Source organism: Myzus persicae, unplaced genomic scaffold (assembly GCF_001856785.1).
Source record: "Myzus persicae strain clone G006 unplaced genomic scaffold, MPER_G0061.0, whole genome shotgun sequence".
Lineage (NCBI taxonomy): Eukaryota > Metazoa > Arthropoda > Insecta > Hemiptera > Aphididae > Myzus > Myzus persicae.
In genome coordinates this window covers 299,992-324,888 of record NW_019100880.1, presented here as the reverse complement: position 1 = coordinate 324,888, position 24,897 = coordinate 299,992, and the positions used below count along the sequence as shown (strand labels likewise).

Here is a 24,897-nt window from a genome sequence, read left to right as displayed (position 1 = left end):
ATTGTTTTGGGACTGTAGGGTTATGGAACACGTGTGTGCTAAAAATCCAATATTAAATATAATGGTCTTTACACATATAAAAAAACAGAACTTTTTTATCAACTAATTTTTTAAAAATATTATTCAATTTTTTTTTCATAGATTTGTTCTGAATACTTTCCTGAGTCACCCGATTCTTCATTTTTTTGCCTAAGGGGGTATTAGAAGGGGTCATCAGAATTAAATATCATAAATTAAGTTAAATTTCAAAACTTATTATATATTATATGGTTGGTCTCCAAATAGTGTAATAATAACAAAATAAAATAATGTATATAAAAACGATGAGCTATTTCTAATTTGCTAAACATAATTAATACACTGATCACAAATTCTATTTGTTGAAAATTAATTTTTCGAAGTGTTGTGGAAATTCCGGTTGTCTGGTAATCATACTATGGTTTTGAGAAAATAACATTTTCGTTTACTAAAACGTGTAATAAACAAACGCCTAAAATCTACATAGTATTGTTCATTTTCAAATTTTTAGTCAAAGGATAGAAGATAGAACTGATTTCGCCTGATTATTGATAGTCTATAAAATAAAAATATTTAAATAATATTTTTAACACATTCGCGAAGCCGGGTTATTCAGCTATTACATTATAAACGAACAATATAATGTTTAATTAACAATTATAAGTGTTACAGTTTTTATGTCAGATCATATACAACTTATAATACACAGATATTAGTTATTGATTTATTGATTATTATTTTTTAGTATAAGTTTTCCGGATTGATGTTTAGAAATACTGGTATAATAATGATAGTATAAATAGTAAGTTGAAGATGACGTACACTGTGCATGATTATTTGAGTAAATTACTTGGTGGAAGTCATAACCAAAACGTTATAATTTATTCAACGTATCAAAATGTATTTATTATCATAATACTGTATAAATTAACAGTTGATGGAAATTAAGTAGGTCAGATATTTTCTAAAACTTTCTTACATCGTACATACCATACACTGCCACTGATGGTACGCGGAAGTCTATGTAGAGTGTAAAAACACAAATTAATACACAAATAGTTCATAGAAAACAATAAGAATATTTTGCAGATTTTTCATTTTGAAGTTTTATGTCGTTAGTGGTACGAGAAAAAGTCTGACAACCTCATTGTAGATGATGAGTACTCTCTTTCATGCGTTGAATATTGTATAAATAAAATAGTTGGCAGCGTTGTCGAGTTGTTATTAATCGTTTATAATCATTAAAATACTATGAAAACATATCTACAGATTTTTAATTTTTTGTTATTGATCTAAAGCCCTGCAAATATGGTCATTAGTTGTTTTTAGGAGGAAACGGTCGATTTGAAACACGTATTTGTATTTGTGGCAAGATTGTGTTTCTAAAAGCCTGGGTTGTAACCCATCCGAGTGCTAGCAACGACGGCCTGAACGTACGGTCAGAGCGTCGCTGCAGATTGAGCGTAGGACCGGGCCTCACCAAGCCACATGCCTATAGATTATTTATAAACCTAAGTGTATATTTTTAGTATGATACATAAAATCGTATAATTGTTACAATATTTTAAAATATTTAATTGGTTCAATTCAAATTGCTACGAATTAATTTTTTATTCCTTTTTTATTTTAGATATACAATTCTATACTTTGTATTTAAGAAAAAAAACGTAAGAAATGAATTTCTCTGATAATATCAGTGATTAAACATAATTTTTTATTATTTATGGTTTGTAATACTGTTAGCGCTTAAAATTCTAGTGTTGCATGATATAATTCTTTAACACCTTAAGTACTTATAGTTCAAATAGTTAAACCCCTGAAAAATTGATATAACTCTATATTTTCTTTCTAATAAATATCGCAGTATTATGTAAATAATTTAACAAGTACTATGATTTGATTATTAATATATATAATAAATTACAATACAATATTGTTTAAAGACTTAACTATTTGATAGGTTATGCTCTAGGATTATACAAATGGGGAATTGTTGCTAAATTATTGATAATATTGCCCATTATTATTGGATACAATACAAACATTGTTAGTTAACGGAAATTATGTAATAATATTATAGTGTTTTTGTTCATATTTACTATTCTAATTGTTATATTAAGACAACATTTGCCCAAAACAAAATGATTAATATATGCGGATTTACTAGAATACTGGATTTAAAGATCTATTAATTGAAAATTACTAAGTATATAGTGTATATAGTATGGTTAAAATTTATCATATTTCTGGATTACATGCAATCATTAAAAAACATATCAATATGACACAGATACCTAATTATTATTTGGTTATCAGATAGATATGAAATACAATTCCCTAGATATAAAAAAAATCCTTCAAATACTTACTTTAAATAGGATGTACGAAAATGTTAAGTTAAAAACATTGTTGAAAATTATTTAAATGCACACTTAACTGAATATACATATTACGATAATTGAATAATAGTACCTAATTTATGGTTATTGCGACTTACATTCAACACATTGTTTAGTTTCACATTGTTGTACACTTAATTGTTTTTACTTTCATTTGGTGCATTTTTTTCTACTAAAACGGTGATCAGACACTTGCGTTGACTCCTGATAGTATACTATTAAACTAAAAATGTGGATACCTACTCGAATAACCATTCCAAGCTCATGCGCTTGTTGAAAGCTTATCAACATTTTTCTGCGGTTGTCAGAGTTAAGTTTTACTCTTTCCGGAACTTTTAAAAAATGGCCTCTTTAATCATGCCATCTAATTAGACATTTTTAACATTGAAAGTGCTAGTTCATAACACTTTTTGAATACTCCTTGTTTTTACACAAAACAATGTTGAAATAAAATCTTTAGGTATGTCAATACGTTTCATGCTTCTATGAAAATCTAAAATTTGTTTCATTTATTGTTTGCCATTTATAACATTTTAGATAACCGCATACTATATTATAGATTTTAAAACCTTACTTAAAACCTTATTAATTTCAAAAAATTAAATAATCCTTCTTATCAATTATCTTATGCTACGATGAGTACTATTATGATCACTATTTATTTATTGACATTCATTTTCAAACACATTATAAATACTATATTGCATATTGTATGTACCTAACGTTAAAATGTACAAATAATGCCATCATTTTAGAGTGCCTGAATACCGGAAACATTGTAGTGATATACATTTATTGATTGTAATAGCATAATATTCTCTTTATCTTAATCGATGTTGTGTTTACTTAAGTTAATATAACACTAATTGACTCTTATTCAAATAAATATATTTACTTACTATATTTACTAACTCTTTTTAACAGTTTGTTATATACATGCATAATGTCCAAATTGTAATATCTAAAAATGTTTGTAATTAAAAACATAATGTTTTATAGGCACTTAAGTAATAAAAATGTTATAATTATTATGATTGATAATTTATTAGTTATAAATCAAGTTTTGTCAAACATAAGTTCATTTTTACAACCTTGTAAAATTATTGTTCTTATATTATTTTGTGATTTTGGTACTATGCAGAAAACCGTTAACTTGATTATACGAAATAAAGATACAATTGTATTACGTACCATGGCTTTAGATACTATATAGTACCTATACTTTAATATTATTTTATATTATTATACTTCGTGGACGCCTTATCACGAATCGTCTATCAACCATAACAGTACACACGCAACAATAAACTCATTATAATATTAAACGCATGTTTGATAAATAATAATAGCTACAGAGACCCTACATAAAACTGTTTTACTAAATGCTAGATTTACATTTACACTAAACGTTATAATATTTAAAAATAATAATAATTAAAACTCTTTTTGTAAATAATTATGATAATTCATTATTAAACGTAGTTATGTGTTATTACTTTCTATGTTAATGTAGTTGTATACAAATTACCTGTTATTATTACTTTTTTATTTGTATTGATCTTAAGCATCGGCAACTGCGGTCGTTGGCATTTTATAGGGGGGTATGGTTGGTTGAGAAACACTCTTATGTTGAGCTCGGATTTCTCACTAAACCCCTGGTGGTCACCCATCCGAGCATTAGCGACGTTTCGCACGTTGCGTAAGCCGATGCTTGACCTCAGATTCTGTTAGTGACTGATGCCAACCATCGAGTTACAACATGCCCTAATATTATTTTAACTTACCTAATATATTGTCACTATGAAAGCTGTGTACTGTTATACTTTATACTGCTGCAAGTTTATTATACATTTCTAAAAAGGCTAATACTCATAAATCAATTCATCGATGCGTCCATGAAAGCATTCCAATCTTTAAAATATCTTTTTTAATTATTGCGACTTAAGAGGTGATCTGCAGACAATTATTTTTAATGTCAGCCAGAAACAGCATAATAATTTGGGCGAACCATATTTGTTCCTCGAATGGTGTCCATCGTGGACATCACTTGTTTTTTTTAGGAATATTTCTAATAACGTATGTTCACTCTATGACGTATATGAGTTAAATTTTTAATTTAATGAACTGTAACGTATGGCGTCATTGCAAAGCCCACAATAGCATAATATGTTGCTAATAATTAGTTGTGTGACCAAATAGTTATTTTAGCAACGTAAGGAAAGTACTCTCCCCCTGACATAATTTGAGCATTTCTTAGCATGTTGTTTGACAAGTAAAATAATTAAAAACATGCCACGATGGTTGGATCAATGTAAATGTATAATTAAGTACTAAAAAGTTTAATGTGTTGGCGTTGCCATTATAATGTATTATAATTTTTTTATTTTTTTTTCTTTCTTTTGGATTATCACAGTTTATACTTTCTTAATTTAAGTAGAAAAACATTTAACGATTTAAATGGATCCGAAAAATAAACTTAACGAATATCATCTATATTTTTATAAATTTATATTATTCGAAAATTCGAAGTAGTATACATTGTAGGTTGGTAATTCGTATAGAATATTGAATAGATAGTTGTTTATTATTTTGCTAGTTATTATTATTATTAATATTCGTTCTTTGCTATTTGATATTTTTCCGATATGAGATTGGAAGATGTGCAGACTTATGATACCGCATAACACTGACAACAGTTGTTCATATTTAAAAAAAAACACATACTCATTCTATAGGTATATTATACCCTGCAATTATACATCAAACTCATTTTACAAATAATTAAACCCTTAAGGTATTCCCTGCCCTTCTCAAACCCTTCCAAAACGAAACCCATGTTTTTATTAAATCATTTCGTCTGTTTGTTGTTTTGCGCTGAGAGCTTTCTTCGTTCTATCTCATTCAAAGGTAATATAAGAGTTGTATAAATACAACATGTTAAGCCAGTAATTGAAAGCTGATTTTCACAGAATATACACAAGAAACACTGTTTTGCTTCAGGCTCTAAGTTGACCAGATTATAGCTATGTTTATTGGCTTATTACATTTCGTAGCACGAATTTAACTTAACAAATATAGACAAATATTTTAAATGTACGATTTAAGACTATATTCTGTTTTCTCCAAACGTTGTGATAAGACAATTTTAGAAACGTATTTACCGTATAACCTTAACATTATAAGAAAAAAATAAGATGACTTATTACTTTTTTTATATTCCCAGTACTTATTTTAAGTAAGAAGTCAATAATTTTGTTGTTGATGAATTATGAGGTTATTCATATTTATAATTACTTTTGTCTTGCAATAAAAATAATATATAAATGTGAATTTGGATAAATTTAAAATAAAGAATAGTTTTTGTTATTTTGTTGTCTGACCAAAAATTCAACATATACATATAACGTGATCACATGAAAAATAATTTTAACCGATAATTATAATTCATACGGTAGAGGTTACAACCGAAACAAAAATTATAACTATAGACTTTAATTTAAAATCACATAAAATCACATTTTTTATCGAACTTTATTTAAAATATTGTTTTTGTTATATATATATGTATACATTACATCTTATTCGATTCATTCCCAATTCTTTAAAATTTAATAATAAAACACATCAATCTTAACCTGTACCGAGATGAGCTAGCCGATGTGGTCACAGACCACAAATATTGGCATTTGTGTCTTGTCCAGATTTTTTTTTATTTATGAAGCATATAATATACTCAAGTTTGTATAGCCCCTTTTAAAACCTTTAAAATTAAATTCAAAAAATTAAGTATTAAGTGAGGGGAAAAAATTAATAATAAAGATACGATAAATAATTATGAACACATTCAGGCTTTTACTTTGGATATTCACATCACGGTCAAAATCCAATTTCAACAACAGTTTATCATCACTGTTATAGAAATACTTTTAATAGTGAGGTAAAAATACAGAATAATTTTTAATATTATTAATTGGATGCCTGTGAGAATAGTTTTTTTATTACTTTTTTTAATTAGTCTTATGTTTCAAGAAGGCTGTTATAAAAATGAATCTTTAAAGTTACAGATAGTGTAGGTCCAAAATAACAAATTTTTTGTTTGACAACTGACAAAGTTTAGTACCTACCTAGTTTTAATCTTTAAGTATTGCTTACACTTTTTGTTTTAGCTATAAATAATATTGTTGTTTGTCTAATATTCAAAAGTATTTTTTGATTACTTATGGTGAAATTCATCTTGCTACCACCAAAAATATATTTTATACATTCAAAATCCTTAAAAAAATATATGTTTTTGAATACACTCTGGCAGCAAAGTAAAAAATTTATTTTCATACCTAGTAATTAATAATTATTACTTATTATATTACGCATATAATATATAACATTTAAATCAATGAAGGTAAATATTAAGGTGTATAACTTTTAAATAGATTAATTTTTTTGGACGTTCTATAAACATTATTAATGACCCTCGATAAGTTTAAATATTTTGAAGTTCTTTTTTAAATGATTTTAACATCCAAGTCTTGAACTGGCTTTAATAGTTAATTATATTGATTAAATTACTACCTACCGTACATTGGACTTGTAGTTTATTACTATATTATTTTATTTTTACCATAAAAATACATGTAATATATTAAAGGTTATAAAAAAAAATGTTCTTCTTTAGTATGTGTATTATGACTATTAGTTATTATATAAAGCCTTTGCAATTGTTTTTTCAACTAATAGGAAAATTATTTATTCAAATAAAAATATAGTTTATGAATACCAATAACCCCAAATTATTAAGTATAGATACAGTTAATATAAATTCGAAGTTTGTATACAATGGTATACCAAGCTATATATTTTTCTTCAAATCGAGTGCTCAGTGAAATATTACTCTTGGTAGTTATTTTTATCGAAAAGCTTAAATTTTTCTTTTCTTAGAACAATAATATTGGTGGTATTAAAAATGTACATTTCATGTTTTTTTTTTGTTATAATAAATAAAAAAATAATAAATGCCAACCTCCAATATTTACGTGATTTTATAATATTTGATTATATGTATCATGGAAGAGTAGTAGCCGCAGACTTAAGTGTTTAAGATATATTTATTACCTAATCTTTATGTTTAACTTCCATTCATACTTTTCAATATTACAATATTATTCAATCTGTATTGGTCATAATTTAATTGAAATGTATAATTTATAATATTATGTACGTGGAACTAATCACACAATATTAATTTACCAAGCTGTCATGGTGCATAGTCTCTATTTAATCTATCTAAGGCGCTTTAATGGTCTGTATTAAATTTATCGTCTAACTACTCCAAATATGCATAACTGTAAAATCCACATAATATATTACTTTTGACTAGGTATTTGAAATACCGATTGTTGGCTACATGGGAGACGTTTTGAGTTTTAAAATGTATTTTATTATAATATGTAAAAATTACTATGCGTTAAATCGTTTAATATTTTCTAGTGTAGTGTACAACTTAATCGTATAACATTATAATAACTACAAAAGTTTTATTTACCATAATATACTCATAATTTAAATTTTTTCGATTAAAGCGTTTTTTGCCCATATTTATTCATGAATAAACACAACACTTACTATGAATATTATTATTATTGCTATTATTATACTATTATCATGGTCCTATGTTTCCCTTTAAATGATAATGTAAAACTGAGTGCCATCTATAAACACACAAACGCATCTAAGTGTAAATTTAGACAATAGATAATTGTTTAATAATAACAACAACAGTCAACAACCACATTGAAAACTATAATTAATCACACTTTATACTCTTTAACTTGCATAAAAAAATGTCATTATAGAAATTGTATTAAATAATAGCAATTTTGTCATGGAATTTTAAGAAGAAAAAAGTGTTTGAATATTTTGATTAATTCATAATTATAAATATACATAGGTACCTGCGGTATTCTAGTGTCTATTATAGAATAACATGATATGTTGATTGTTAATTTTTTTATAAATGGTAAATAAAAAAACAATTTTCTATCATTTGACTTTTAGTATTTTCCATGTGATATGTTTTATTATTAGGCATTCTCAATTTCACGAAATACATAAATGTAGTACAATGATATTATAACTATAATAACCATATGACAATAAATTTGTATAATTTGATTTTTAAGTATTAAACATATTATATTATGTTTCAAAAGTTTCAGTTTACCTCATTTATGATTAATGCATAATTTTTATATTGTAACATATAAAAAAAAAGGACTTAGGTCATATCAATATTATAATTTAAGTATCTTCAAATTAGTATTCAGAATATTTCTTCAGAATAATACATAAAACAGTGTTTATTAATTATTATTACCTATTGAATCAAATTAACTAAGCAACCCCCGCAGAACCCTTAAAATCATATTTCCAAAAACCAGATGTACACAAATAGAATTTGTGGAAATGTAATATGTCTTGATACAGTTAATAATTTTATCCTTATGTAATAACTTATATTAAGCTAGGTAACAGAGTTTGAAGTTTGTATGTATACCTAACCTACAGGTTATGAATCAATCATTCATTTTTCAGTACCTCTCATACAGTCGATGTCCTTTACATTTTGTTAGACAAAATTGGCAATGGTTGTATAATAACCTAATTAATTCCAACCTGCCATATTTGTTTCATGAAATTCGGAAGATCTTATGTAAAGGGTTCGGATAAGACGCATATAGTTATAAATAATAAATAAATGGGAAATACTATGAAGTTATCGACTTTTTTACAAACACAATTTTTTCATATATTGTTTTTATCATGGCTAATTGTCCATACTAAATACAAGAAACATGATATTGTTTCAGAACTTGTACCTACATATTTTTATTTATGAATAAAAAAATATTATTGTTTCTTTCAATGTGCATTTAATAAAATTATGTAGGACAGTATGTTTGGTCTCGGATAAACTGGACAAAAACAAAATTTATAATAATTATATTTAAATCGTTCGTTGTCATAACATTAATTTTTAATTTTAACTGATCGTACTACATTAGAATCCTATTGTAGAATTATAATTGTCGAAAAAGAAAACTTAAATATTTAGTGTTGCTAAAATTGATTTTGAGAACTAGAATGTGTATTTAAATTGTGTGCCCTGTGCAGATTACAATTCAACATTGTATCGCTTTATTAAATATATTATGTTTCAAAAATGTTACAATAAATAATGCATTTTTTAAGAATATATTTTATTATGTATGAATTTAAATGAAAACAAATTCAATGAATTTCAATTAAAAGTATACTATAATAAAAATAATAAAAAGAAAAAATAACAAGATGAACCACTTAAACCACTTGTTTTATTTCAACATAGAATGATTGAATAAGACTTAGTATTTACAATTTAACTAACATTCTTAATACCTACTACATCATATGCATTTTCTAATAATTGTTGATGGTATAAGAGCTTGGATTTAGATATACCTTGTTAATACCTAAAAAAACGTCACATAATACATTTGAAATCAGCATATATATTCATAGTTTATATGTGATCTTAATTATTTCTTATAGTGTATCAAATTGCCTGTATGCATAATCTTTATCTTAAGTACTTATGTATTTATTTTCATGTTATAAAGTTATACTACACAGAATGATTCACCAACCATTTTGGTCTTTAATAATGAATTTATTTGAATTTTTGATTTTGGAATTATTAAATATACTCAAAGACCACTTTTTCAAATGACAACCTCCCACAATAACTGTAAATTATTTAGTGGATAATTTTTTTGTTGAAATTGTTATATCTCATTCAAAATTTGAGTTGTTTTTCAGACGTCAAATGTCTCTGTACTAACCAAAGATAACAGTTCTTAAAAATGGTTTTAAAAAAAACATAAAATTGATGTAATATTGGATCTTGTATTTACTATACTTGGGCTATTTTTACAAAATTTCAATATTGATCATTTGATATGAATCTTTAAAATTTTAAATCATCATAGCTAAAATATCTTACAAACCCATCATAATATGTCTATTATCTTAAGGTAGAGTACAAAGTTAAATAACTCAAAAACTGCTAATATGAATTTTGATTTTCATACTTCATTAATTTTAGAAAAATTATCCACCAAATAATTTACAGTAGGAAAGGGGGGTTCTCATTACAAAACAGAAGTTTGTATCTAAACAGGATGCTCCTTAAATAGTAATAAACTTTCAAGAGTTTTAGAACAATATGATCTTTAATTATATTAAACAATTCCAAAAATCAAATCTTAAGCAACTCCATAGTTGAAATGAAAGGGTCGAGCATGCTTGGTCAATCACCCTGTATATCAAACGAAATCGATCATTTTTATTAGTTATTTAAAATGAATAATATTTGCATAGCATGTTCGATATAAAAGTACTCTAATATTAATTAGGAATGTTGTCATACCAAATCAATTATTTTTAAGTTAAAATATTTATTGCAAAAAAATATACAAATAGAGGATTGCAATTTTTAGATTAGTGATTTCTATTGCAAAAAAATATACAATATTATCTATAGATTTTAAATTAATTATAATTCATACTGTTAATAACTTGTAAAAGCTAATGTCTGAGTAAATGTTACAAATAAAATACTTAAAAGTATTTTGTTTCAAGATGTGGGATTTATTATTCAATGTTGGATATTTTAATTATTTCTGATTAGAAATTTAAAAATGATTGGGTATAAAGGAGGGAATAAAAAACTATATAATAATCATAATATTATCTAAGGTATCTATGATATAGTTTTTTGTTTATTATTTCTAGACTTGTGCAAAAAAGTAGGTATATTAAATTTAAATAAGTATATATGATACATTTTATACATTCAAATACAATTAATATTATAAAAAAACCGGTAAGTGTATGTTGCTTTACTGCATAGTAGGTTACAAGTGGGTCACTGTAATGGATGGTGCTAAATTTGAATTCAATGATATAAAATCATTGTAGTATACAGAAAACGATTCTGAGCTAAGACGGTCTATCAGCCTATAATATTACTTAGTAATTTAGTATATTTGATGATATTATTGGGATTTGAGTAATTTATTTTACTACTCGGCATTAGTACTGCAGTAGATTAAATTCATTTTTACGAACAATGTTCAATTTGATAAATGTTGTTAAAATTTGAACTTTAAATGATTATAAAACAAAATCGTAAATACGTATTTTTATTATTTTTCAACTGATATTGTAACAATATTTCAGGAGTCTTGTATTTAATTTTCAACTTTTTTGATGTAATATTTATTGACATTTATATAAAAAAAGAAAAGTTTAAGAAAATCAAAGCTTTTTAAAAGCATTATCACCAGAAGGTGATAACAGACACAAAACAAAAAACTAAAAAAAAACATTGATCATTGTAAAAGTAATACAATATTCATCACTTTGGCCAGAAACTAAAATAGCAAGTTATGCCAATCATTGGCGAATTATACTTTAAATTTCGAATAATTTTATGGGGGCCGATACTATTTTTAAACCTACATAGTTCGTAGTTAATTACAACATGATGACTGTTTCAACATTTCGAAAATATTATTATCTTACATAATATCATCACTACCTGATTAGCGTTGCATTGTTTTTATTGTTATTACTGTTGTTATAACTGTATAAGTAACTATTATTATTATTATTGTTATATACGGCTGGTTCGCGAAGAATGAATCAATAAATCAATTTATTATACACATATTGAACGTCTCACAACCGCAGTTTGTTATGGGCACGGTTATTTCAAATTTCGGTATAATCTTTTTTAAATTTGGCCGGTCATCCTCGATCGATCAAATTTCTGCATGATTCTTCTTTGAAGAGTGGTGACTCGGAATGTCGCTCGGTAGCAATAGCTAAAATGTAAGCCACGGAAAACCTAGTGGCGGCAGGTACCGCACGCATTATTATTATTGTATATACAATATACCTATACGTAGTAGTAGCTGCCATAAACGTCGTCTGTCGGCGGCGATCGGAAACCGTCGGGTCGTCGGGTTTGCGAGGCTTCATGGCCACCGCCGCCGTTCGAACACTATTGTTGGCGAATACGGCTACAGTCGATCCGACGTCGCGGCAACAGGCTCAATCGGGCCCAGCGTGGTGCACTCGGAACGTTTTTCTGCCGCCGCCATCGACGTATACAGTTTGTGTCGTGATTTTCCGTTTTTGATTTTCCCGTGTCGTGTGCTCGCGTCGAGTTTGAGAGCGATTTTCGCCGGTCTGTGTTGTGGTGCGTTTAGTTGATATATAATAATAATTATTTTTTTTAATGTTGGAGGCGGTGGGTGGGTTTGGTTGGCGTTCATCCAAACGGCCGAGCTCGGCTTTAATTTTAGATCCGGGGATAATGAGGAGTAGTAGGAGGAAGGCATAATATTTTGTCACCCGTTTTAATTATATTTTGTTTCCTATGTATTTTCTAATTGTCGATGGTTTTCGGTGACTTATTGCTATATTATACGATAATATACCATATATTCATTATTAGCCATGCGTTAGATTCGTTTTGAGTATTCTAGTGAAAACCCAAAATGTTGGTCTCTGTGTCCTAAAAAAATAAACCATTTTACCTTCACCGTGATAAATAGACATTTCAACGGACTGTTGAAAAAACTAATTACAATGCATCTTTTTTGAAACATGGGTAAACCTTTTTTTTCAATTTCCTCCATTAATCCGTTGTATAACACAATATGGTAGCCTTTAAAAATGTAGTTGTGTTTACGGTTTTAAGTTCTTTGTGACGTTTTTGCTTTGCTCTTTTTTTTTGAATATTTGATGTATAATACTTAGGACAAAGGTAAATAACATAAAAAAAATAATCGAAATTTGAGAAAAAGAGTCATATTATTGTAGAACGATATACTAGTTATGTATTTATAATAATATTATACTTACATTTTTTTTCATCTCAAAGCGGCATTAGTTTTACTGCAGTGCAAGAAAGAAAAATTTAATAGACGGTACGCGTTTCTCAAGTATTATAAATTTAAATAATATAATTACATTAAAAACCTAAAATATTTTTAACATGCTGTTTTATATTTTATATTAAAAAATATCATTACTGAACTTTTTTTTTTACGTGAATAAACTTCACATTTGCTTGCAAATCTCCAAATGTATTTCTTGTGCACATTTTGAATACGTTATGCTTATAATATTTTTTTTGTCCAATTCATGAATATTTTATACATTTTTTGATAAACAACACAGCAATTTTTCTTACTAATTATGACTGCACAGGAAGGACGTAATAATTAGTTAACGTAACCTGCAGTGGCGTGGTGATTGAAATTAAGTGAATTATTCAACAGAGTCAATTTTCCGATTTAAATTATTTCTACTTCCTAAATCCTGTATTCCTTGGATTTTGAATACAAATATATCATCTAATTTTATCATATAATTTTATGATTAAAAATAACACGTAACAAAGTTTAATTTTTTAAGTATCTATTGCAATAATTATAGCAATTATATAAATTAGTTTATTAAACACATTTATTAGGTGGGTATGTAGTTTGATTGTAAACTAGAAATTTGGGATGTACTCACCATGCCACTTACAATAAATAATGTTTCTGAATTAAAATCGAATTTGAACTTATTTAAATAACATAGGTACATCGTTACCAAAGTTTAACCAACCCAATTTTACAATTTGAAAATTACTTGACTTACTGTAACACAAAAATATATTATTCACAATTTTAGTTAATCTACAAATACATTATATACCAACACGATAATTTGTCCATAAAAAATTTATTATTCAAAAAAAAAAAAATCATCTTTCTAAAATGTGTTGTGCAGCGTAGGAATTTATTCGATTGAAAACATTGCAAATGTAATTATTTAATAATCATCGAATCTTCATGCATTTAATATTTTTTTTTCAAACCAAGTTACACTTGAATGTTTTACATTTTACTACAAATTAATTTGTATTCATAACATTCATAACATTCATCTGTTATGATTAGATAGATTAATTAAAATAACAATGATTTTAAATTTCTACATTTCATAATATCATGAATATATGAGTAATATGTTGATTTAATTGTTAAGAAAGTTAGAGTACCCATGATTTGTTATGTTTTTGTAACGAATATTGATATGACGTATCTGTGCCATAATGATAAAGAAAATAATATTGAACTGTGTCATCATTTAATTTTAGTCAAACCTAAAACTCTAATCGAATATAAAATTTCAATATAATTCAAATCCAAGTTCTATACTCCGTTAATAAGTGTTTTAATTAGTCATTCTGATCATAATCGTATTTCCGTCAACGTAAAATGTATTATATTCTGAAATATTTTTCAGAGGACACTCGATAAAAACCTTTAAATAAAACTGAAAGCAAACTGATTGTTGCAATGAAACATTTTCAATTGCTCGGAGAAAGAATTTTTCTATTTTCGTTTTATTTTCTATGATCAATGAAAAATTATTGTGATCTACTCGAGTGTACATTTATTTAATAGAAAGTCAGAATTGGTAAATTTGTTTTCGATGTTTTCAAAATGATGTGATTTATATTTATTGAATGATAATCTAAAAAAATAACTTTTTTGGTCGTATTATTATCTATAAATTTCATTTAAAAATAATTTCCTATAGAAGTAAATATTTTATTTATTTAATATTTTTTTTATTTCTCCAGTTATTCATTATGCATAATAATTAGGAAAGTGTTAATAATGTTATTGATAATTTAGAAAGTTATATCTTGCATTTTATCTGACATAGTTTAAATTTTATCAATATTGGAAAGGGGAACTATGTTTTTTTTTTTTTTGTTAGGCTTTGAGTATAAACTTTTTGTGAAATGAGCTTTTCAAATAATTCATTTGATTTTTTAGGAATTTAAAGAGTGAAATTTATGCCAGGTCATTTTAAACTAAATTAATTGTTGACTTGGAAAATTGTAGTTTGAAAGAAAATTCTTTTAAATGCTCAACTATTATATTTAAGTAACTTAATTAAAAAAATATATTAATTTTACCTACGGCGTTGTAAATGTAATAGATTATAGAAATGGTTTGATAATTGTTGATCGTTGTCTGACGTTACTTTATAAATATTCAAAAGAACCAAATAAATTTTAAATAATTTATGAAACGTTTACCCATAAATTATTATGGCTTAAGAACAAAGCTATAAATAACATAGATTTGTAATTTAAAGAACGGTAGGATAAAATCTATAATATACACAATAGTAAGCTTATATAGTTTATCTAAATGTGACAATCTATCTTTTTTTGTCAAATATAATATAACAATATTCTAGTCCCACTCGAACCATAGCTAGCGAAGCGAGTTGAAATATAAAAAAATAGCTTCATCTTTAACTTTCCAACAATCATGTTAATTATGTTTTAAAAATAAATATTATTTATTTCATATTATATTCTTTTATTATATCTTATATATTGTGAATAAATTTATTTGAAATAAAAATATTCTAGATCTAAAATCAATAATAATTTCATATTTTGATAAAATAATGGTTATGCTGTTTTTCAGTAGAAATTATTTGTATGTATTTTAAATTCATTAAATCTATCATTAAAAGTTTCTTTACAAATTTTCATACTCTATTTCACACATTTACTTGTACATGATAGAAACATAAATAATATCATTGTGACGACCAAAGTAGTTTTTATAATAATGATAATTTAGTTCATTGAGTCGTGTAGATACAAAGTTAAACGTTGGAAAAAAAATGCATAGAAAGTCTAAATACTCATGGTGTCCGTTAAAAATCTTAATTTTAATACGTAAAGGTACTTTGCGTGCCAATTATTTTTGTAAAAACAAGTTTACAACTGTTCAGTACAGTATTTTTATTTTATCGTAGATTGTATAGAAATAGTCGTGCAGTAAGCGTTGAACATAAAATACGGTACATATAGGTATGTTTCTCTCATTATTAATATTATTCCTTTTCTTTTTTGCTCAAAATCGTAACGTGTTTTATCTATTGCTTAAAAACTTAGTTTCCGTGTGTAGCGTGACCCTCGTGGTATAAATTAAAAACGCCCACTGAGTTATTTACGCTTTTGTTCAGTGATATCTCCGCTTCAAATTGATTTTCCGATAATAATCTATCCGGGCACCCGACACGTAAACTTCTGTTCAAAAGTGTGTATACGGGTAATTGGATCGTTGCTTTGTCGTAACAGTAACCTCCGCGAGACGAAAAATACCCACCGGGCCCTTTGAATTTGCAATTCAAATGACTCCTTCCCCCGCGCCATGCCATCAGCCATATTCGCTACCGTTTTACTTTGCAGATTTGTCGAGCCACACATCGTTTCGGCGTGGGGATTTGCTCTTCAACATTTTGCCCTTTACGGCCAACGTGCTCGGTACATCCTACAGGGCTAGGGATTACTGTGGGATTCTTAACATTGCCGCCAGCAAATCCTGGATTTCAATATCATATATTATATCTGCGGCACTGTACAAATATGACAAAAGGGTAGTATATAGGGACCGGATCGTGGAATACGGTACTGCTCGAAAACGTACGATTTTAAATCCGAGTAAAATTTTCAGAATTTGACCACGGCCTTTCACATAAATGTTTCGCAATTGAAATGCACTACTATGCAATGTATACGATGTGCACCTACGCCCTGCGGTCGAAGGAGTTATCGCGTCTGTTACTTTACTTACCAAAAATAATTCAGAAACATCAAACAAATTAAGTAGCGTGAATTAAAAAAAAATGTACTTCGTCTACCACATTCGGATCTCATATTTATCACTAAAAGTATCTACTAAATGTTTAGAGCTTAAGTACTGACGTTAAAAGTTTAATTACAGCGAGACGAAAAGCAGGCTCTTTCACATTCGTTTGTAAAGTTGTATAACCTAATCATTAAGCAACGCTAATTAAATTATGTGAACATAAAAACATGTCTTGAAATAAAAAAAATAAAAATATAAGAAAAAAAGAATAATATTTAAAATCAAAATTTAAATATGCCTTTATAAAATAACCAGGGTTTTATAAATTGTATGTAGATTACCTACTATTTTAGAACATTTTCAAGTACATGTATTATGTAATACCTACTTGACATAATATATTATTAGATATTAAACTTGCAAAACCATTTAGTTATTTTGACACTCGTCAATGTTTACGCCACTGAAATAAACAATTTTAAAATTTTTTTTTATCATCAACCATTGAACGTTGAACCATTCGTTTCTCATTTGTAATCATTTAAGTCGTATACCTAAGCAGTACACCGTATAACAGATCACTAATGTATAATACGGTATCTAGTGTCACTGTGTTCCTTTTGTATACATTTTAAATGTTTATAAATGAGAAACGAATGGTTTGATATTTGAAATGCATAATATTATGGCACATATTGATGTTTTGAGTGAAATATTATTAGAATTGATAGAATTTAAAGTTATTATTTTCATGATAATGCCAATGAATACTCTTATTGTAACAGTTTATTAACGTAAATGTATTTATCAAAATGTTTATTCGATGCATCAATTTATTATTTTAACGATAATTATTTTTAGTTTATTATTTTGTACCCAGTTAATGTTTCATACATTTTTATCAACAGCAAATATATGTATTTAAATTATAAAACACGATAAGTATTTATTAAAAAAAAAATCAATAATAATTAATAACTTAAATTGAAATCGGTAAAAGTTTGTGATAACATTTGACGGTCAGCAATGTTATCTCATTCGAATCCGCGTGTTTGATTTGTACAACACAATTATTTAAGGGTCATGTCAAGTCATCTGTATAAAACCAAATGAAACATTTCGTAAATAACCTCTTAAATTTGTAAGTGACAAAAGTAGAATGCTATATGTAGTAGGAAACTGACCGTACACATTTTTCATTAAACTCCGTCTCTGGAAGATGTATCATGCCATTAAAATATATTTATTTGCGATTTTAATGAGTTTTTTGTTTGTTCAGTGACCGTGCGTGTGTACCACTGAACAAAAGAACAGCTATGTAATATAAATTTATAAAATATTTATAGCTTTTTGATTTGCAGATATCTGGCAGTGTCATAATCCTTATTATCGTTTATTCTAACTGATAGAACTGACAGTCGAATATGTATTTTTTTTTTTACACAGGTTTGGGTCGTCAAAATATCTATAAGCGGGCAGTATTGTAATAATTTTATACATAGGAAATTAATTTATCTTGTTTTTTTTTGTTTTTATAACATATAATATTGTTTTATCTTCAAATATTTTCTCAACAGCCACACTCTCCCATATCAACTTTTTTTTTTTATAAAATTACATAGTATGGGAAGGGAATCAAAATGAGCATATTTAAAACTTGTATATTTCATCTTTGACACTATCGATCACGTGCACAGATTGACTTAAGCATTGTGTAACAAAAGGTAACCCAAACATGCAACAACTATCAAAATGACTTCGAAGAACGATTAAAACCCATTGAAAAACAGAAGTAATTTGCTGTAACCATCGCTATTTTACATTTCTACGTATTTGTGTTGTTATTTCAGTTTCGCTATTAGTATGTACCGAATAGATATCTCCTCACCCTCTGGATCTAAATTTCATCATAATGTGGGTGGATGGGTATTGAGAATGGGTTGGGGAATCCTATTAATTGGGGTAATGAAAGAACTATTTCATCTTCGCCGTTTTCGATGGCGTTTTTTTTATGTATTTTAGGCATTTCGAATAACCTCCACCGCGTCCTCAGAGTAAAATAGGAGAAGAAATACTAAAACTAGTCCAACGTTACTTGAAAAATGACTTCAAAAGACGACCAAAGTCCAAAGTCAAGTGGCAGTCTTCGTAAACCATTTTTGTTGACGGCTGGTTCCAAAAGCGTGGACGACCAGAAGACCCGTCATGACAGTGGTAGTAAGGCTTCACTATCGTCCGTCAAATGGCACTCAGCGCCGGCCACAGAACGTGAAGATGGAAGACCGTCATCACCGTCCGCACACAAGTCGACATCAGCGGCGATCGAAGTGTCCACTGCCGGTGGTGCCGGTGGTTGGAGACCGCTTCAGAGGCAAAAGGTGGTGACCGCGGCACCGACGCTCGAAGAGGACGAGGACGGACGCCCTTCTGTGACAGCGGCTGCAGCCGACACTGACCGGTCATCGCGAAAACGGTCAGCGGTGGTGCGTCGCGGTTACAGTTGCCAGGAACCGTGCGCTGCCCGCCGGCCGATGACGATGAACAATTGCGGTTGCGTGGCCGTGGGCGGCGTAGGTGGCACCATCACTGCGGCCGGCGAGAACAGAAGACGCTGGCTGTCGGCGGACACGGGTGGCAACGGTCATGCGGTGGCCGGCACCAGCCGGTCTATGGAGTGCCTTCCGTCTCCCCAACCGCCGTCCACGCCACACCACCTTCACCGAACCAGCTTCATAATGGCCGCGGACGACCGAAAGTCTCTGGACAGTGGCCTGGACGACGTGGCGGCCACGGCCGCTGCAGCTGAGATGGCCGACCGCCGGCGTGGCATATTCGCGTCCACCCGGACATCCGTGCCGTCACACCTGTCGCTCGCCTTGCCGTCGTGCGAACGCCGCTTGACCATCTTGTCGCCGCACACACACACGCCGACCACCCCCGCCTTCTACTCGACGTCGGCGTCCACCGAGACCGCTTGGCACTTTTGCACATCATCCGCGGCGGCTGCCATGTCGTCGTCCACTTCGTTCGCATCCCACTCTACCGCGGCCGCGTCGTCCATGTTCACCTCCACAGCTGCCGCAAACGCCGCGTCCACCTGCAGGCCCCGCAAGAAGACACGGCCCGGCATGGTGTTGCCGCGTCTAGTGCTACCCGGAAGTTCCGACTTGGACATATTCTCACAGTAAGCAAGTGCCGTTATTTTATTCGCTGGTTATTGTTCAACCCCTAAACCCTGTAACCATCGTGGTCCCGAATATGGGTTACGTATCTTTCTGAGAAGTTCGTATCGTTAAATAATTATTATAATTTTCGAATCGGGGTTTTCGTTAATTTTCTTACGATTTTTTTTTTTTTACTAAGCATAAACGTCGATTACTCGTACTTACCTACTCGAATTTTAATGGCCTCAGAAAATTTCCAAAATTTCTTAAGATGGACCTCTAAAAATATAGGACACATCATAGTATTCCATATTTTTTCGAAAATAGTGTGTAGTGTGTAATGTATATAGGTCTTTTCTATCGTAAATTGTGTTATTTAGCTCACTTGGTTCGTTGTTGGTATCAATTTTAATAGCATCGTTTATAGCTCATATAAAATATGTATACAGCCGTTTAATGAAAGTATAATATTATTTTTAACCAAAAACAATATTTTGTTTAAAACGTTTTAAACGTGCTGCGTGAATAATTTGTAGTTTATTGGCAAAATATTTAAAAACAATTAGTTTAATACTGCTAATAGGGTTTCTTAAAACTATATTTTTATAACGCCTACAACATTGTTGGGTTTGTTGTTTTATGTTCACCCCACTGACAATGCTGAACTCATCAACTTTATTGCCAAATTATGTATTTTTACCACAAGCAATTATTTTAAACGGTGAGTATTTATAAACCTCAACACTGACAAATGTATAAACATTCATTATTGCATCTATAATCGTAGTAAGCTTCATATTAGTATAATATTATCTACTTTGGTTATAAGTATATCTTCATATACGGTCCACTGCACAATCTTAACAAATTTTCTGAAACCCAATTTTTGATTGACCTTCGCAAGAAGAAATACGTATAGTTGACTTTCATAAAATTAAAGAAATTTGTACCTAATAAATAACAATTGCATATAAAGGTCACTTAAAAATTAAAATTTTTATTTATCGAAGAGTAAATAATATAATATACATATAGATTATATAATATATAAAAAATCATATTATACACACATTCGATTGAGTAATTTCTTTTTTTTGAGGTATCTAATTTTGTATTTTTTTTAGGTAATTCATCTTGTTGTTTTCGGTTCTGCACCGATCAGGTCTGAAACGATGCAGTTCATATACCTATCCAATGTCAACAGACAAACATTCATTAATAATTATAATTATTATTTTAAGTCACAAAACAATGACGAATTTTACTCTAACCTGCTTCTAAGTCCCCCGAGTGCATTATTATCCAACCATTTTCTTGCCTGTGGCTTAGTTTATTTAATAAAACTTTTATACAGAAATATACCGATATATACCGTAATATATATTACTTTCTTAAAAGTTAGTGATCATATGTAGTGGTTTTCTCCTGTAAAATATATTATAGAAAACATTCTATACAAAAATATAACTTATACAATTGTTTTCATCCTATAATAAAATTTGTTATATGGAATTAATACGAAAAATTCAAGCCGTATTTATTAGAAATTACAAATCAATTCGTTTTGACCTGAACACTCAAATATTTTTAGAAAGGTAGTCTAAACAAAAAAATAAATACTAATTTTGTTTTTGTACTTTATCGTATTCAACGTGGTATTATAAAATTATAGTTGGACTGTACCTTAGTAGCTCTTTTATTTTCAAAAATAGAAAGAACGGTGTCTCTGCTTTAAAACTCCTTAGGGGGCTTTTAAATCGTTCAACTACTCTGGGATCTGTTAAAATGTATACGGCAGTAACTGCTACGAGGTCTCACAACCATAAAAACTCGTCTAAAATTGAATTACTATACTTTGGATACCGTTACCTGTTAAGGATTTAAATTCAATAGACAATCGGTATCGAATGAGAAAGTTAATCAGTTCATTAAATCTAAGTTAGAATTAATTTAAATAGCTGCCAAGTGGTACCTATACTTGGTCGTAGGTATAAATGTACATTTTGTGAATTTAAACATTTTTATTGTCGATTTAAGGAATTCATTTTATTTGATAATGCTTTGACTTTTCGTATGCAATAAACTGTAAAGTTACTTCAGAATGCATTCTATGGCGGATTTGTTCACGTTTGAACTATATTTATTACTGCAAACAGTTTTAACATTTATTTCAAATTCTATTTTTTATTTGAAACACTGAATTTACTTTATTTTCATACATACATTCATACATACATACATATATGCCGTATTTGATATAATACGAAATATATCAAAACTTTTACAATGTCTTTTACGAATATGGTGTTGCGTCGTGTTCGTTCAAATCAGTATTTTTTTGTGGCTATAGGCAGATAGTTACTCTATTGAATAAACAATTTTTACATTTTTCATATTCTTTCAAATGTTGTGATTGTATGTGAGTTATCCCCCCCTCCCAAAAAAAAACAACAAATATAGCATTATAATTAATAATAAATTGTTAACTCTTTCGAAGTAGTTACTCACGATAACATGCTTCAATCAAAATATCATATTTACCTTTCCTTTATGCATTACGTTAATTAATTAGTTCAATACAATTTAACTGATTCGTTTATTTAAATACATCTCCTACATTGTACAACGAAAAATTTAAATCAGCTATCTATTAAATACAAAGATATAATACAAAATATGTTGTGACAGAAATAATGTCAGATTCTGTTTATGTTTCATTCTATATTGTAACACAAAAAAAAAAAAACTGATTGTCTGCAAAAAATATCTCAACAACATTGTTGACATACTTGTTTTTCAGTTTAAAATTGATTCAACATAGAGTAAAAAACGAAAAACAAAATATTATATTGTTGAATATTATTTAGTGAACATATAGTGATTTGATTTTTCTCTATTAAGTTTTTGAAGAGGCAAAAAAATGGCTTTATTTACACTTACTTTTATTATCTTTATTGTCATTGCTTAAAATTTATTTTATTATAACTCAGTATTTATCCATATTTATTAGGTATATAGATAAATCTACCCAAGACTTTTAGATCACTACGTCTACTAAAAAAAAAAAGATAACGAACACAATAAGCTTTTAAAAAAAATCCTCTTTATAAAACCATAATATTGCAGTATGGAACTCTAAGACATAAGTATTTTAAAGCATAATAAAACTACGTTAGATAATTATTTTATATACTTATTATTACAACCTAGTATCTATATCTTCTCAGACTTCAAGAACTACGTTCATTTTTATGAGATCGTTAATTATCGTTTTTTTTTTTTTTTTAATTAGAGCTCACTCCGGTGCTTAACAATTACAGCTCAACGATTACAAATAAAAATATATACTTATTACAGTCAATATAATTAAAACTGAACAAGACAATTAAAACAGTAGAGTAAAACATTTGAGTTTCGAGCGAAATGGGCAAACATTTTGTTTAGTGTTAATTTCATTTCGCTGAGTTCATTAAGATGGAGGTTGTTATGAAAATAAGTATACCTGCCGACGAATTATTGATTTTGCGTAGGCAAAGAAGTGTAGATGACAATGTCATAATTGTTAATAAGACTGTAACTCGAACGTTATAATATCACCGCTATTTATTAACTTAAATTTTTTTTATAATTCTCGTTTTCTATAAATGGTTTGCATGATTCATATCACGTTTCGATGCATATAGTTCAAAAACGGATTCTATTCAATATTTCAGTATTTTAAAATAGGGTACGAATTAGATATTAATTATTATACGCATGGCTGATAACAATTTTGTAGGAGATTACCGATTTTAGTTTTATTTTCGTTATCGGTTTGGTTGGATAAAAATGGTCTTTGATATCGGAGTTCATGAGTATCCGAAAACTCTTGAGATAAGAGGTTAATGATTGAAAACATATAAAAAACTTGTTCAACCTTCCATGTACAATATTAATTTTGATACAAGAATATTTGATTAAAATATAGTTGTAATTATACTAGTACGTATACGTATTTAATCGTTATTATAAATTGTGAAAAATTAAAAATACCAGATCGGTTGAGTAATAGACCGTGGTAAATAACATTAATACCGCAATCAAACTTTAATAAATTTCAAATTATTATACGCTTATACCATACAATAATATTATACTGCACTTGCATACTTGACTTGTACTCGTAGTTGTAGGGTCCTAAGTCAAACTCCCAAGTCTATATAAGAAACCACATTTTGTTCAACTGCTCCTTCGAGGGTTCATTGTGCATGGATGCGTAAGCTCCTACGAGCTTCCGGAGCTGTCGGGACTCCGTAAACTAAGTTCACGTTTTTAGGAAATATTAACTAAACTTTTCTAAGTAAAAGATGGAATGAAAAAGGTGTGGGGGCAAGTACTACGCGTTGCTCAACCTTTATATTTATAGATATTAATTGTATTTAGATTTTAGATTTTTAGATTCTTGAACTTCTTAAAGGATACTAATCATAATGTATTGTGACTCGTGTATCGTATATGTTTGTATATGATCACATAACTATGCAATTATTATTCTTC

The 24,897-nt window shown here is 28.6% G+C and overlaps 1 protein-coding gene across 4 annotated transcripts in view; it reads left to right on the top strand.

Moving 5' to 3' along the window:
• LOC111026565 (cAMP-specific 3',5'-cyclic phosphodiesterase) overlaps positions 1 to 24,897 on the top strand; it is a 242,857-nt gene that overhangs the window by 38,542 nt on the left and 179,418 nt on the right. For 2 of the 4 annotated variants that reach the window (XM_022304665.1, XM_022304664.1), the window contains exons 1-2: positions 12,540 to 12,714; positions 19,220 to 20,381. The exons of the other annotated variants lie outside the window; for them this stretch is intronic. In XM_022304665.1, the coding sequence (XP_022160357.1) occupies positions 19,300 to 20,381 (1,082 nt within the window). In that variant the 5' untranslated portion in view covers positions 12,540 to 12,714; positions 19,220 to 19,299. Of the gene's footprint in view, positions 1 to 12,539; positions 12,715 to 19,219; positions 20,382 to 24,897 lie in introns of those variants that run through there. 4 annotated transcript variants of the gene reach the window in all.